We start from the raw sequence: 16,228 nt of genomic DNA on the forward strand, positions 1-16,228 counted from the left end.
TCCCAAGCAGGGTGAGATAAGAAGATGGCAGCTAGGAGTGATACTTCAATGCTCTTTTCTAGTGATGCTACTTCCATGCCCAGAATTGACCAGAACTAGCCTGAGGTGGCTCTCCATTCATACTGAATCCAGATGTGTATGTCTACATACTTCTGCAGTGACATCACTGGTGTCAGTGGCTGGGGTACCTCAGTGACATCCAGATTAGCTCCTGTCTGAATATTTCTCTTGTTATGGTTCCTCCATACTTGGTGAGAATATGCAAGGTAGCACAAAAACCCTATAAAGTCTAGGGCAGTTCATCAAGATTCTGTGCAATATTTATACTCCATCATTGTAGACAGCTGAAATGTTTTCATCTACACATTAGAAAATGAGCTTTTTAGTGCACAACATGAAATTTTTGATTGGCAGTGCTTTTGATGACAAATGGGTTTCCTAAGAAATGCATTTATCATCTGATTTTCTTCATACCCTGTAAGTTTTTTTCCTTACCATAAAATTTAATTAAGGCAAACCCAGGTCAACTGATCAACAAGAGAGTGTGTCTGCCAACAATGTGGATCTGTATTTGCATATTTTTATCCTCAGAGTGCATTTGGAAACCTTTTTAATCAACTGTCTAGTCTGGAAATTACATTTTTCCACAAGAGAAAGCTTAGAACCTACTGAGTTTGCAAACACATCCATTAGATGACCAATTTCACCTCAGCATCTTTGAAATACAGGCAGTGTGCACCTCTGAAAGAGTACAGATTGATGATGTTTGGAAAGAACAACATCCATAAAGTACTCCCTTCCCAATAGTACGGATACTAAAATGTATGTGCACTCAGCTGCCTGCTGTCTAGAATATTTGCAGTCCGTGGGAACAGAGGCGCTGTCAGGTGGGAAGGGTCAGGTATGGCTGTTCCCTGGTAGCTGCTCCGTGAGGATTGAGCCGGGCCCAGCAGGGCTGGCCTGTTCAGGCTTGGCTTGGTGCTGTCTCCAGGCAGCTGCAGGTCTCTCCTCAGGGAGCTGCAGAGTGCCCCTGTCCTCAGGGCTGGGGAAATCAGGGTGCTGAGACAAGAGGGGCACTGAGGGGTTCCCTCCTGGGCAGCGAGTGCTGCTGCTCAGCGCTGTCTGGCAGGGAGCGGGAGCTCTGCGGGCGCAGGAACCTGCCGCTGGCCGTGGTACCTGTGGCCCTGGGGAGCTGGGGCTGCGGGGCAATTGTCAGGTTTAGCCTGGAGCTGTGCCCAGCTGGGGGGCTGGGAGAAAGCAAGGAGCCCCAGGAGCCAGAGAGCAGGGAAGTCTCTGAGCCAGTGCCAGCTGGCACCACAGGGAACCCTGGCTGGGAGATGGGGCTGCAGGCCGCTCCATGGCGGGGTGCCTTGCCCGGGCCGCAGCGCCCATGGCCGACCCTCTCCTTGCAGTGACCTCGCAGACGGCCACTGGTGCCCAGCGCCGAGAGGAGCCGCTCCGTGGGCATGGGCAGAAGGACAGAGCCTCTCCAGACCCACAGCACTCCTTGCTGGAGGCACTCTCCTTGCTCGGCAGCGATGACTGGTAAGAAAGGCCTTGTTCACTCTGTGTCCCTCTTGGCATTAAGGTAGGTTAGAATTGTGTCTTGCTAGTGCCTCTGAGCCCCTGAGAGCCCAGAGTGGACAAAGGGCACTCCATAGCAGTGAGAGGATAAAGATTTGAGAGCAGCCTTTTCTTGGCCTTGCTCTGCAGCACTGCTCCAGCTGCAGCAGCTCCATGCTGTTTCCTCGCTTTGCCTGTTGTTCCATGGAGCTACAAAGGAAACCTTGAGGGGATGGCAGAAGTTTTGAGTGTAGAGATTTGGGTGCCTTGGGCCACTGGCCCAGTGGGACTGAGTGAGATTCCTCTCTGCCCCCACTGCTGACAGCAATGGCAGGTGACAGCGTCTCCCTGTGACCTCCTGCATGGGAGTCCCAGAAGCAGCTCCAGGGAGTTCCTCCAGGGACTTGTGCTGTCCAGTCCCTCAGCCTGTCATTACTCCTGAAGGGCTCATGGCAGAAGAGAAGGAAAAAGAAATGAAATCCTCTAGGAATCTTGCACTTTTGGAATTCAACTTTTTCCTTCTCACTGCTTCATATGGGCCTGAGGTGTTTTGTCAATACTCACCATGTGTCCCAAAATTATACACAGGCAGAAGGAGGCCCAGAGGTGATAACCCTACAAATGTTAGGTGATATTGGTTTTCTTTTTAATGTCTTTTTGATCACTCCCTGGTAGATGCTTCATTCACACAGGGGTAAGGACTCCATTCACACTGGGATGAGCATGAAAAATCTGCCACAATGCATCTCCTTGTGCAGTCACCTTTGTTTTGTCCTTTCTCTTCTGCTTTCTCTTCCCCATTTCTCATGGGTGCCCTGTGAGGTGCAGAGAGCTTCTGCAGGTGTGGGGGATCCGGATGACGCTCAGGGGTGCCAGTGGGATCAGTCGCCAGCCCTGTGCTGCAGCCCTGATGCCTCACATTCCTTCCTGTAGCTGAGGCCCTGCACAAAGTGCTGAGAGACAGAGTTGTTTGCACCTTTTAAATAACACGTTGCTGTTGTGGGGGTTGTTTTAGGTAGGGGGTTTTGGGAAAAGCCAGAGTTTCAACAGCTCTTGCTCAGGGGTGGAATCTTCTGGGACATCCTGCTGCTTTTTTGAGGAATGAGTGAGGTGGAGTGGAGGGGGTGACAGAGAGAGGCCTAGATGGCAGAGGGGAAACTCAGCTCCAGAGTGCCAGTGCAGACTCTCAGTGCTGAACTGCCTGCTGGGGCTGACAAAAAAGGAAAATGCCCCAATAACAGCTCGGTGGGACTGTGTCTCAGGGACAGGCACAGGGAGGTGACAAGAAACAGCAGTTTGGTCTGGTCTACAGCTTCTAGGAAGCAGTGCCAGGGGGGCATCATGTGCCAGAGATTTCAGAAAGGCTGTCTGCTTAAATGGCCACTCTGAAACCCCTCTATTCACCTCTTGGATTTCTGTAGGCTTTTGACAGCCACATCATCCTGTGGCAACCTTTTCCACAACTAAATTAAGTACTCCTTGAAAAGCACCTCCCATTGTTTGACTGAGCTGCCAGCCTGATAATCTCAGAGGGTGCTGCCTTGGTGGAGAGAAAAAATCAATCTTCTGCCTTTCAGGGAGATGAAGGAGAAGGGACTCTTCAACATCAAACACCTGGCTGGGTCCCATTCAGAGGTCCTGCTGTGTAGACTTCATGACGTTTGCTTGGCAGTTACCAGCGAGGTGAGAACATTGTTCTGAATTGTCCCACATACTTCATACATGGTGTGTAGAGTAGGTATCTTCTTGTTCGTCTCCATGTGTGCTCAGGGTCTGCCTTCATTTCTGCTTTTAGACCGTCTGTTTCTAATTTCTGTCAGCTATCTGTGGGATCTGTGGGTACATGTAGCTGTATTTACTGGTAGGTCGGGTATCTGACACGTGTCTTTGTGTGTGGTGCCTTTATAATGCAATGTGCAAATGCAGAAACTGAGACACTAATGAGGTTATTTGCCGGAGTCCCAGTCTCTGCCCAAGCTGTAATTCAACACTGCAAATTGGTCTCTGGGTCTGAGCCTGTGTTTTCTGTTTCCTGGCTGAGTGCTTCAGCTGCTGGTGTTGTTTTTTGAACAGGAGCACCTGACTCTTCTATCTTTATGATTTGTGCTTTTATGATTTGAAAGCAGCCCTTGCTTCAGTTTTCTAGTCAAAGGGCTTAAAATCAAAGCTGTGAACATTTTAGAAGAGTTAAGTAGAACACTTGAATGAAATATTTTTTTTTAGGCCTGCAGTAAGCCGGTCTGAGACCAGAAATTGGTGCCAGAGTAAAAGCCTTTCTGTACTTGTGCTCTCCTGCTCTTACTGTATTTTGATGTTCCTCTGGACACAGTGGGATGTGTTGTCATTTTCTGGGACTTCTGTTGAAGGCAACTGGTTTTCTTTTCAAGGTGATTCTTATGTTTCCCCTCATGACTTGTCCAGGTGGCCAACCTCCGTTCCAAGGTGTCCTACTCTGCAATTGTCACTCTGGGAGAGCTCTTTGCGACCTTGAAGAAGAACATGGACTCTGAGGTGGATGAGGTTGCTCGGGTCCTTCTGCAGATGGTGTCCAACTCCCCAGAATTTGTTCAGAAAGCAGCCAGTCAGACCCTGGGGATCATGGTGGAGAATGTGACTCCTGCACGAGCAATGACTGCTCTCATGGACATGGGAGTCAAGTAGGTTGTTCTTCTTTTAGTGATATTCTTCACCTTCTAGTGTGTGGGAGGGAGAAGGGATGAGACAGAGAATGGGAATGGTGGGAGGGAAGGGTCCTGTATGCTGCATCTTCTGTGAACTCAGTGACTTCATTCTCCAATCAACATCATTTCTCTCTTCTTGTCACCTGTTTCTGCCCTCCTGCAGCCTATCAGTTCTCAGAATCCCAGAACTTTAGAATATGGGGAGTTGGAAGGGGCTCATCAGGACCATTGAGTCCAGCTCCTGGCCTTGCACAGAACAGCCCAAGGGTCACACCAAGTGCCTGAGATTGTTGTCCAAATGTTTCTTCAACTCTGTCAGGCTTGGTGCTGTGACCACTGCCCTGGGGAGCCTGTTCCAGTGCCCAACCACCCTCTGCGTGAAAAACCTTTTTCCTGATACCCAAATGAAAGCTCCTCTGACTCAGCTTCCTGCTGCTTCCTGGAGTTCTCCCAGGCTGTCAGATTTTCCTAGCTGTGGTGACTGGTGGGGAAGTGAAAGTGCCTGCAAAGGCTGAGGATAGAGCCTTGTGCTTTTGTGGCAAGAGGGACAATTGCAATTGCAGCTGTGAGTGGTGTTTGGTATTTCACAGCACTAACCACAGGGGCCCTGGGAAAACCATGTCTCCTCATGATGCCATTAGCTTGAGAAAGGAGGAGGGTACTTGCTGGGGTGTGGAGCACATGGGGGACAATCTGCTGGGTGTGGCACAGCCTGCACAGCAGATGCAGCTCCTGCCAAAAGGAGTCTTGTATGACTGTCCTGGCCATAGAACTCTACTTTCTATTCAAACTCATGTTTCATGTTAGCCTTGGGATGATGAATCACTTTAAAGGCACCTTCACAGCCTGACTGCCATGGAACAGTTGAAGCACATGCTGCCTTAAATGTTGGTGCTGGGCCTGATAGTTCCCAAGAGACACTCTCTAGAACAGGACAGCCTGGCTAAACTGCCTGTCCCTCCTTTCCTCAGCTTTGGAATAGGGTAAAACATTCAGATGTATCCGTTGCCAAGCCTCACAGAAGAAACAGGCTGCATTGCTGGATATTCTGCAACTTCATGGCCCACAACATGTTTTCCCTGCATTTGTTTTTTTCCAAAGGTCTGCAGATTTGGGGATCATGGGTGGAAAGAGCCTCAATCCCGCTGCAGCTCTGTGTACTGGGTGCCCTCTGATGGGTCAGCATGAAGTGTCTTTAATTTCTAAATCATTAATGTGTAATCTATTTCCTTAATCTTTCTCAGAGTAAATACTGTGAAAGGAGCTGGGTATCAGAGAGTGCAGGGAGACTGAATTCCTCCCTCTGCCTTGCAGGCAGTCCTTCTGTACAATGCTAGCTTTGTGTTCACCTGAGTTCAGAACCTTCTAGCGGTGTCTAAAGTTGCAGGGAGAAGCCAGGCCTCCTTCCCCCAGCAAGGACAGGGAGCAGGCTCTGGCCAAGGCCTGTGCTGCTGCTGCTCCTTCTCCCTGTACCCCAGGGTTTGCTCTCTCCTTCCCAGGAGCCGTCACGCCCAGGTGCGGAAGTGTGGGGCCGAGCTCCTCCTGTCCCTGATGGAGAGAATTGGAGTCACAAAGCTGGCAGGCACAGCCAGGGCTGAGAGGCTGGCACACGTGGCAGGGAAGCTTGCTCAGGACTGTCACAAAGACACAAGGTAATGATCTTCATTTCACCTCCTAAAACAGGAAAAGCCTTTTGTGCCTGGCTATAAAGGTAAAACACCACAAGAGTGGAAACTAATGGAAATATGAAGTTCCCTCACTGTGTGAATAAGGGTCATAGAAGCATGGAATATGCTGAGTTGGAAGGGACCCATCAGGGTCATCGAGTCCATCTCCCGGCCATGTGCAGTGACCCCAAGAGTCACTGCATGTGCTTGAGAGCATTGTCCAACAAAGGCTTCTGGAGCTCTGTCAGCCTTGGTGCTGTGACCATTGCTCTGGCTTGCCTGGGCAAATGACTGTACTGGGTAACCTGAGGTTGGCCAGCAGAAATGAGCATTGCCAACTTCCTGTGGCTTGAAGGATTCTTTACTGAGATCAAAAGAGCTCAGATGAGCCAGTCCAACAGTTTTCATTGTCTTTAGGTGCACAACACAAAGCCAAAGTGTTGGCTAATATTCATCACTGAAGGATCCCAAACATTTGTTTATCATTAATTTAATACATTCCTATAAATATTTCAGGGGTCTTTAGCCAACATATTCAGTCTTTCTGAACTTGGTCTGCAGATTTCTAGAATGCTGTTATCTGTGGCTCAGTGACCTCCAAATTTCTTCTTGAAGAAAACTGTGGTTTCCCAGTGGCAAAATCAACCCAAACCACCAAAGTTCCCTTACTCTGATGATGAAATTCCCATTAATAGCTGCCAAGAACACCAGAGCAACTAGCTGCCCCTGTGCATACATATAGTATAGAATAATCAATAGGATGCATGAGGTGTTTTGTCCTGGCTTCCCTGCCAGTTAAAGAAAGGCAAATTATTGTGCAATGGCAGCAAGACACTGCTAATAGGCTCTGACAACAAAGCAGATGTGTTTTGCTTGTTCTCTGGGATCCTTTGATCCCACAGGAGCACATCCACAGTTTCAGAGTGAAATGGTATTTTTCTGTTGCCCACATTCTCCTCTTGCCTCCTGTGTTCATCTGACAGCACTGTGCAGTATCAACTGGAGGTAAATCTCCCTCTTTGCTGAGTAGGTAATGCCTTCCTGTGCAAGGATTGCACATGATGAATTTAAGGTATAAGCCTCTTCTGTTCACACTCTTCCTTTGTTTGTTCACTTTTCTTTCCTTTCCTCCCTCCCTCCCTTCCTTCCTTAGGCATTATGGACAGGAGATGGTGAAGATGTTGCTCAATCATCAAAAATTTAAAATGCTTTTGGAACGATCTCTTTCCACCAGTGACCTGGAAGATATTCTGACAAGAATGAAGAAGAAAGTAAGTGCTTGGCAGGAGAAATGGCTCCTTTGTGCAAGTATTGCCACTGCTAATGTGAGATCAAACATCCCCAATCTGTCTTGATCTCATTCCTCTACTACTGAATAATTTTTCTCCTGGGAATGAGCTGTTAATCCTCAGCCTGTTCATCTGCAGACCACAAAAAAATTGATGTTATTAGGGAAAAAGTGGGGTTTGGAATATTTTCAATATCATTCACAAAGAAGAAAGGGAAAGAGAGCAAATGGGTTTACATTTAAGTGTAAGGCCCCACCATGCTCTCCCTCCTCTGCCCAGTAAAGCAATTAAGTGAGAATAGTGCTTCTGAAGAGAACAGAGTCTTTGCAAAAGATACTGGAAATAGTAGTACTAAAAATTTCCAAATTTACAAAAGATGGCCAAGTCAATCCTAGTTACTACAATTACAGTCTTTTGGGAATACTGCCCTGCTGTCAAGCTCTGTGGAACTGAAAAAATCTTGGTGAATTCAGCAGCATCCAGTGGAAACCCCTTTGTTTTTGGGTTTTTTTTTTTTGGGGGGGGGGGGGGGGGGCGGGGATTTTATTTTTTTTATCGACATTACAGAAGGGAGCATGCCTTTGTTCAGGCACAGGGAGAGTGAATGTTGAACCAAATCCTTCCAACACAATGGGCCAATCCCCAGAGAGTCCATTTTTTTCTGTTGCTTCTGTTGTTTACGAACACTCGTTGTCTGCCAGTTTGCATTATTCCCATTTATGCTGAAGACTAATGAATTTGGGATTTTAGACTGCTGCTCAGTCTGGTAGCACCCATAACCTGCCTTGGGCTATTGAAAACAAAGAGTTGGCATCACTGAATCCCTGGCCTGTTTCCATCTGTAAGTTAGGAAATGTTTCCCTAAGCCTTGGTAGCAGTGATCCTGGTTCTAACTTGTGTTTTAAACCGGGAATTTCCTATTTTATACTCTAAAGATTGATGGGGTTTCTCTATGTGTTTGTAGGGGATGGAAAACCAGAAGGCTGAACACCCATCTGTCAAGGAGCTGGTGAAGAAGAGGAACGATGGCTCCAAGAAGCCCCAGGCCACATTGTCTTCTAGCAAACGGTACTGAGCACTTTATTCAGATGTGACAAAGCACATGACAAGCTTTACATGTCTCTTCCTCAGGAAAATCTTTCTGGCAGAGATGGCCAGTGACACAGATTGTTCTCTTTCCCTACAAATGCTCTATGATAAAAAAAAGTCTACTTCTGCATTAGGTTGAACACAACTTCTTTGGAGGGGTTTTCACAATTGAGAGACAAAAAGACCCCATTGGTTGCAGCTCAGATGATCCAGTGCAGTGGCAAGGGCAGTGGTATGGAGGCTATGACAGGGCCAAGTTTCTGCTGCCTGACTTGGGACAAGGAAATTCAACCAGGGCTTTTTTTTCATCTGAGTGGAGTCTTTTCCTGATGGGTGTTTTGATGAGAAGTCTCAGTCTAGAAGCAGGATGCCATTCCACAAAGATGCAGTTCTCATGCATGTGGTTTGGCCTGGCTGAATCATGGTTTTCTTACCCTGAAACAGTATCAAGTTTGAGTAGTAAGTAGCAATGCAATTCCTGATCAACTTCAGGCAACAGGTGTCTCAATGTGGACTTTTTGTCTTGATATTCCTGTCCTTCATATGATTTGCTTGATGGAGACAGCATGTTTGGTTTCCTTTGTCCTGTGCTGCAATCAGCATTTAAGACAGGAATTTGGTCCTTGCTGTCTCTTCACGGCAGTTGCAGAGCTACTTGTACCTGTTCTCCTCTGATCACAGAGGGGATTTATTTAGCTCTGTCACGCTCAGCAGTGGCAGGAAAGTGACCACATGCCTCAGTAGCATAGCTAGCATCTTTCCATGCTCATGGAAGAGACAGGTTGATCCAGGAGAATTGTTCCCAGTGGGGTTGTTAAGCTGTGGATCTAGTCTCTAGGGAAGCAAATGAAATGTGAGCATAGTTCTGGGGTGTCTGGCTTCAGTTTTTATCTCTGTGACTGATTTTCTGAATCCTTCACATATGACCCTGTTCATCTGTTCAGATGCATCTGAGCTATTTTTGCAGATTGTCATGCCTGGTTGTAGAGACACTTCTCCAGAGTGATGAGTTTCCTGATTATGAGACAAAAACATTCCATATGAGGAGCCACTTAAACTTGGAAGTAGTGTGTCTCTTTCTCCACAAAGCAATGTGACCTGTGTGCCTTGGCAGCCATCTGAAGATAGATCAGATGCATCTCATCCTTGCTTTTTCTGAGTGAGCACTGGCAAGAATGTTCCTTGCAGATTGTCTCCCAAAATGATTGTCATTAGGTCCACATTGTTTTTCAGAGCCTCATGACTTTCCAGCTTGAAATCACATCATTAGAAAAGCTACTGAAGATGTTTTGCTCACAATTTACTGAAGGTATTATCACCAACAGGTCCTCATTTGGTTTTATTTTCCAGGGTGAAATCTACCTCTGATGGATGCCTCCTACACCGTGCACAAGCCCAGGTCACGTTACCTCCGGTTGAGGAAGAAACAGAGCTGCTCCAGAAGCTTTACAATCTCCTGGAGGCCAAGGGGTTTCAGACGCGCATGGAAGGAGTGTCACTCCTCCAAGACTTGTGCAAAACTAGCCCCCAGCTCATCTCCACTAACATTGTCCAGGTATGTAGTGTATCTTCATTGCTCCTTTCCTTTAGCTCCTTTCCTAAGCCTGTAGCAGTAAAGTTAATTCAGTGTGTCTTGGCACTCCATCCTGGCTGTTTGGGACACGCTGGTCCCTCTTACCCAGGCAAATTTAATGCAGGTCCAGGCTTCAGGACAAGTTATTTCAGTCCAGCTGTATTTGTCTGGCAGGTGCCTATTGATGCTGTTCATCGATGATGACAGAATTTTCTGCTGGTGTGACTGCTGCTCTCTCCTACTCCCAGCTGGGTTAAGTGAAGGCAATCCAGCCACTGAAAGCATGGCAATTATTCTCTAGACCAAAAATGGGTTTACCTAGGGAAGAGAAGATCAGACTGGGATGGTTTAAACCCAGGGTTTTTTTAAGAATACTTCCATATACTCCATCTAGTCTTGCACAGGCACAACTCTGGCTCTCATTTCCATCCTTGTTCCTATTCCTCTTGGTAAAGACAGTGCTCACCCTTCTTGGGGGGTCTTTTTTTCTCCTTGGAAAAGGAGGAAAACAGCTAAGGACTCATCTCTGCCATCTTCTCCCAGTAGCTGCTTTTCCCCTTTCTCCAAGAAAAGGTGCCTGATGATGTGTCTGTCAAGGGACTGAACCTGCTCTAATGAGGGCTGTACAGCTCATTAAATTCCAGAAGTCTACCTGTTACTTAGAGAAATGATCTGCATCCTGGAAGAGTTGATCAGAGCCCTGCACTTCTCCAGATACTGCTGCTGAGACAAACAAAAGAAAACTTAGATCTCCTCCTGCCATAGTTTTGGCAAAATCCTAATTGCCCTCAGTACTTGAGGCAACTGTATAGAAAACCGGGCATTGTAAACATCTGCTTCCATACTTCTAAAGCAAAGGTAGTCTTTAGCATGAAGAAATGGAATGGATTTAATGATTTACAGATGGAGTGAAATACCATAGGAACTATTCTGTCCCCAACCAAACCTCTTAAAAACAGAAGAAAATCTTTCTAGCAGCATGAGGTTGTGCCACCATTCCAGTGAGTGGCCCACAGGAAAAGAGTGAAATTGTGCAAGCAAGTGCTGACCTGACAGAAAGGATCACTCTCATCTTTTACATTGCTGACTGCTACATCCACTCTTCAAACAAGGACATGTGAATCCAGCTTTCCTGTTCTTTGTTCTCTTCACAGATTTTTGATTATTTTGTCCTGAGAATATCTGACAGCCACAAGAAAGTGAAGCAGAAGGCGCTGGACGTGCTGGCTGAAATCACAGGCGTCCTGAAAGATGCCTTGAACCCGGTGATCATTGGTTTGGTGGAAGGAATAACGAAGAACCTGAACTCCAAGGATCCCAGGGTTCGTGCCGCAGCTGTGAAAGCGCTGGAAGAATCCATTGCTCATTTAGGTAAGGCTGAGCCCTGGCATGGACTCTCCTCACCTGTGTCTCTGTCTCTCTGACACAAGAGAGTGCCGAGTGCCTTGATAGCTGCTGTTGTCTGTGGAAAGCTCCAGCTGGCATCCCCCAGAAGCTGTGCAGGTGCAGTCCTTATGCACCAGTCCCCCAACAGGCTTGAACGTGATCAGCATTTCCCAAAAGTCCCAGGAGCCCTTGGCTCTGTGCTGCCTGTCTGAAGAGCAAGTCCCAGACTACAGCTTTGCTACAGTTCAGAGGCAAAGGGGGTTTGGAGTTTGCTTGGGCCCCGTTTGACTTCCCAAATGAATAGCTTTGCTCTTGGCATGAAGGGAGACTGACCCATCAGAGCTCCTGCAGAGCAGCCACCGGGAATGCTCTACATGATAGGCATTAGCTGCCTATTTACCCCTTTTCTTCTTTGTCTTGTATTTTCAAAGGGGAACTTAGGATTCGCCAAGTTCATTTCTTTATAACAAACAGGTATAAACCCCGCTGTCAATGATGCCTTGTTCCACATGTTGTTTTGCATGGGGCAAGATGTCTACAGCAGTTAGCTACATAGGCAAAGGCTGCTCTCAATTCCTTTGCCACACAGATTTATGTCAGCTCTGAAAATGCCACACTGAGGAAATGTGCCTGAAAATAGGAGTGTTGAAGAGGCAGGTGTTCAAGGGGAGTTGCCACTTTCTCCTCCTCAGCTGCTCTGTGAATTCAGGAACTGCCTGACTCGGTGCCTTTCTGTGTCCCAAGTATGGGGTTCTTCCTTTTTGCTCTGGGATGCAAAATCTTTTCACTGCGTACATGTGACTGAACTCTTGAGGTCCCTGATGGGAAATGTTTTAACATAGCTCCTGATACAGCAGACAACTTTGCATTTACAAATGTGAAAGGAGAGCTTTTCTTTTGCAATTTAAATCCCTGCCAAGCAGGCTGGAAGGAAAGAAGAAAAGGATTCAAAAACCAGCAGAAATGTACTTTATTTTATAGAATGGGGTTGCCCCTACCCTTTCCCTCTGCACTGTCCTTTCTCCTATGGTCTCAGAAAAGTGAGCAGAAACATGTGTTTCATTTGTAGATAAAGTATCACTGCTGAAGGAGTTCAGCTACCAGTGGAATCAACTGAGTGGCCAAGCTCTGCTGGATGTCACGGAGTGTATCACAGGTATGGCCTCCCCTTCTAGGCCAAGAGGTCTTCCCAGGGAGTATTTACAGGCAATGCCTGTGAGCAGACAGCAGAGTAGCTCCTCCAAACCAGGAGGTGCTGAGCTTGTCCTTCCTGCCCAGTGCCCAAGGCAGGTGTATTTGGCAGGTTTCCCTGGCTGCTGCAGAGCTGTGCAGCATCTGAGATGGGGCAGAGCTCGGCCTCGGGGCTGAGCTCCCACTGGGGCATCTCAGAACCCAGCTCCAGGAAAGGGAGGGGCTCAAAATACCCCAGCTGGCTCCTCTCTTGGAAGCTCAGGGACATCTGTCATCTTTTCGGGAAAATGGTGGCAAATGCTGTTTCAGGGGATCAGTTTGTTTTGTCCTCACAGAACTCTTGTTTTTCTCTTGGAAAGCTTTGAGGCTGAACTGTGCAGAGCCTGGGGTCACAGCTTAGGTCAAAACTCAACAGACGTATTAGAGGCAGGGATTTAGTGCAAGGCAGCCTTTGGGGGCAGAGGGGCAGAAGCAGAGTGCTGAGGCTCCCTGCCTGTGCTGCCAAAGTGGCACTGGACTGAGCATTTCAGGGTGTGCAAACAGTGTCTGCCTGTGTCAGCACTGTCCCAAATGTTACAAATGCAGCTGATAATTGATTCCTCAGAGGTGCTTGCTATGTCAGCAATACCCAAGGAATGGGAAAATTATAATCCCAATATATAGTAGAACAGACTATTGATAGCCTTGCTTTAACTGGGGCTAAAGCCACTGCTAATTAGGCCAACATCTTTGAATGCAAGGTTTAATACACTTTGTGTCTTCATTGGGAATCTCAAAAGGGCATGTTCAGCAATTGGGAATGTCAAAGGCCCTTTAAAGAGCTTTGAAAAAAGTAGATCTCCAGCAACAGGGAATTTAGTTTTACAGATCTTTTGATCTCTTTTTCAAATAAAGGAATGAAACATAAATTAGGACTACTTTAGAAAAAGTAGATGTTCTCTCTGAGATTCAGTAGGAAGAGACAGCTGTTCCTTACCTTCAATAGTCACCAATGTCTTTAATTGTATTTAAACTCAAATGAATTCCCATGTTAAAATGGGTATCATAACCCTTTTCCTGCTTAGCACAATTGGGGTTTGGGTACTTTCAGGAGCTGTTTTAATATTGATGACTGCCAGTGGATTAAAAGCATAGAGAAAATGAAGTCTCTTCCACCACAGAATAATAAATGGCTACTAGATAACATTTTGCCTGATCAGAAAATAAGAATGGTCTCCAGAGCTTTTCAGGATTTGAGCTTTCAGCCAAATCTGCCATGCAAGGAGCCTGTTGGTAGTAAATTTTTGTCTGTGTTTGACATAGTTTGGTTCAGAAAATGAGCAGAGAGCAGATTTCAGAGACAATATGAGAAAATACTTGTGTTTTGGATGAATTTCAGTCCCTTGTGTAGCATTTTGCTCTCTCTATGCCCCTACTTCAGTGGACATTATAAGAAAAAATGCCATTAAGATTGGGAGGGGAAATGGCATTAAAATGTGGAGATGCTCAAATGCCACAGCAATGGGGTCTGGATAATTCTCTAAGGCACCCTGAGGTTTGAAACAGCTGCTTGTTGGAAGTCCCAGAAGCATTCTGCCAAAGACACCAGCTAGTCACTGATGTTTCCAATCCAACTGTCAAGCAGCAGCCATCTCTGGTGGGCTGGAGTTTTGAGGTGTGTTCTAATCCTGCCCTTTGCAGTGTGCCACTGAGCAAAGGGAAGAGCCAGATTAAACATGTGGCACTTGACATCAAAGTTATGAAAATGGAATCATCCCTTTTGTTAGAAATCCCTCCATTTCTTCTCTATGGTGCATTTCCAAATCTTCAGTGTGGGTTTAGACAACTTCTTAATGGAAATAAAAAGCAACTGGACATTTCATTCATTGCTCATGCAGAAAGTGATTGTGCAATAATTTAGTAAAGGTACAAAGTCTGCCACAGGGACAAGGCTGTGGTTGGAGAAATTAGTCCTGAGGGGTTGGTGGTTCTGTTTCCAGGATGATCAGCTGCTTTGCCCGTTTCTGGATCATGGGGCTCTGTGCTATTTTGCTGATCTTAGCCAGAAGGCTTCCAATTAGCAAATGCAGAGGTAGATCCCTGTTTGCATTAAGGCTGGTGGTTGAGAAGCTGTGTCTCTCTCCCGGCAGTGCTTGTGGAGTGGGTTTATGCCAGGAGCCCTGAAGTGGTCCAGCACGACGCCCTGCCCGTGCTCTGGTCCTTCCTGGAGAACAAGGCGCTGCCGGTGCGAAGCGCCAATGTCCGCACTGTGGCCACCAAGCTTGCCTCTGCCCTCTACAAGGTGATGGGCACCAAGCTGAAGAGATGTGCTGCCAGCCAGCCTCCACATGTGCGGGAAAACCTCTCCAAAATGTTGGGCTGGTGAAGGCATGATGTTCTCCAGAGAGATGACAACGTGCTGAGTTGGACACCTCCAGATCTGCCTTGTTAGCTGTGCCAAAAGAGACCAAATGCTAAGGAAGGGTGTGCACCTGCCCCCTCTCTCTCCATCGCCCTTCCTAGTCATGGCATGGGGGGCCTGAAGCAACTCCAGACTGAGGACAAGGTGAAGGCTGATCATGGCTCAGCCTCACACAGAGGTGAGGGGGAGCTGGGCCAATCTCTGTTGGGAGGAAGGGTCTTGTGGCAGCCCAGAGAGCCTGTGCACATTGCCAATGAACAGCTGTGCCTGCATGTGCCCCTGCAATGAGCTGTGCTGCTGCCAGTGCCTGTGGAGCTGGAGGGCTGCTCAGCTGTGGGGCAGGCAGAGGAGCAGGAGGGTGCTTGTGCAGCTGAGCCATTGCTGGAGAGCCCAGGGCTCTGGGCTCCCTGCTGTCCCAGGGCAGCCCAGAGGCCAGGGTGCTCCTGTGGCATTCCTGTGGAAGTGGGCCAGGGTTTTACCTTGTCCTGCCTCAAGTGCCTGCCAGCAAGAGCACGTTTCCCTTTGCAGCTCTTTAGAAGTTTGCCGGATGTCTGTCCCATGAAATATGGAGCTTTAGCTGCTTTAGGTTTGCATTGTGGCCCCTGTTAAAATTTCTGTCTCCATTTTGCAGATCGGACTGGTTACAGTCTTACTGAGAAGGTTCCTCTGGACAATTCCCATGGTGCCTTACCCACAAAGTCCTTGCCTGCTGTACAGAAGAGCTCTCTTTTCTCCAAGTTCAGGAAGAAGCTGCTGCCTGTATGAAGATTGTTTGAAGAATAGGATTTATATGTTAGGTTTTGTAGTAGATGTACATATGTTCTGATCCTTAGATGTAGTTTTGAATAAATGTGTTTTGATTGTATCTTTAAATCTTGATTACATATTTTTAATTGTATATATTTTATACTGATGATGAAAAAAAAGTAAATAAATAAATTAAATTTAAATAAACCAGGAGAAGAATGTGAGACCAGGTCCTGCTAGCCTAGAGATGGTGGGAGTGCAGCTCACTCAATGTGCCAGTGTCTCACCACATCCTTTCCTCCTCACTGGGCCTCTCCTCTTCCTCTTTGGCCATGTTTTCTTTGTGTCATTTGTGCTGCTCTTTGTTACTTGGCATTATGACAGGGCCACCTGTTGACTTATTTGGGGGACAATGGATCCAAAAGATCCGCTATAGTCAAAAGCTTTCTACCTAGGTGTGTTCTGTGCTCAGAAAAAGCCTGAGCAAAGAAACAAAGAGAAATGTGCCCAAACCCCAAAGCTTTGCTCCTTTGCAGTCTCACACAGATCTGGCTCACAGGTGTCTTCAATCACAATTTCATAGGTAAGAAGAATTCGTGTCTTTCACTGGGAAAAGATGCACTGATTTGGAAAAACCGTCT

The 16,228-nt window shown here is 47.0% G+C and overlaps 1 protein-coding gene across 1 annotated transcript; it reads left to right on the forward strand.

Annotated features, from left to right (window-relative positions):
* The first annotated feature begins 1,357 nt into the window (after positions 1 to 1,357).
* LOC135285343 (TOG array regulator of axonemal microtubules protein 2-like) lies at positions 1,358 to 15,758 on the forward strand. Its single transcript, XM_064397533.1, has 9 exons — positions 1,358 to 1,545; positions 3,141 to 3,246; positions 3,985 to 4,220; positions 5,744 to 5,896; positions 7,065 to 7,182; positions 8,165 to 8,268; positions 9,640 to 9,844; positions 11,017 to 15,018; positions 15,472 to 15,758. Exons 1-8 carry the CDS (start codon positions 1,358 to 1,360, stop codon positions 11,284 to 11,286), a joined length of 1,380 nt encoding a protein of 459 aa, XP_064253603.1. The 3' UTR covers positions 11,287 to 15,018; positions 15,472 to 15,758.
* Positions 15,759 to 16,228: the final 470 nt, after the last annotated feature.

Source organism: Passer domesticus, chromosome 23, assembly GCF_036417665.1.
Source record: "Passer domesticus isolate bPasDom1 chromosome 23, bPasDom1.hap1, whole genome shotgun sequence".
NCBI classification, from domain to species: domain Eukaryota; kingdom Metazoa; phylum Chordata; class Aves; order Passeriformes; family Passeridae; genus Passer; species Passer domesticus.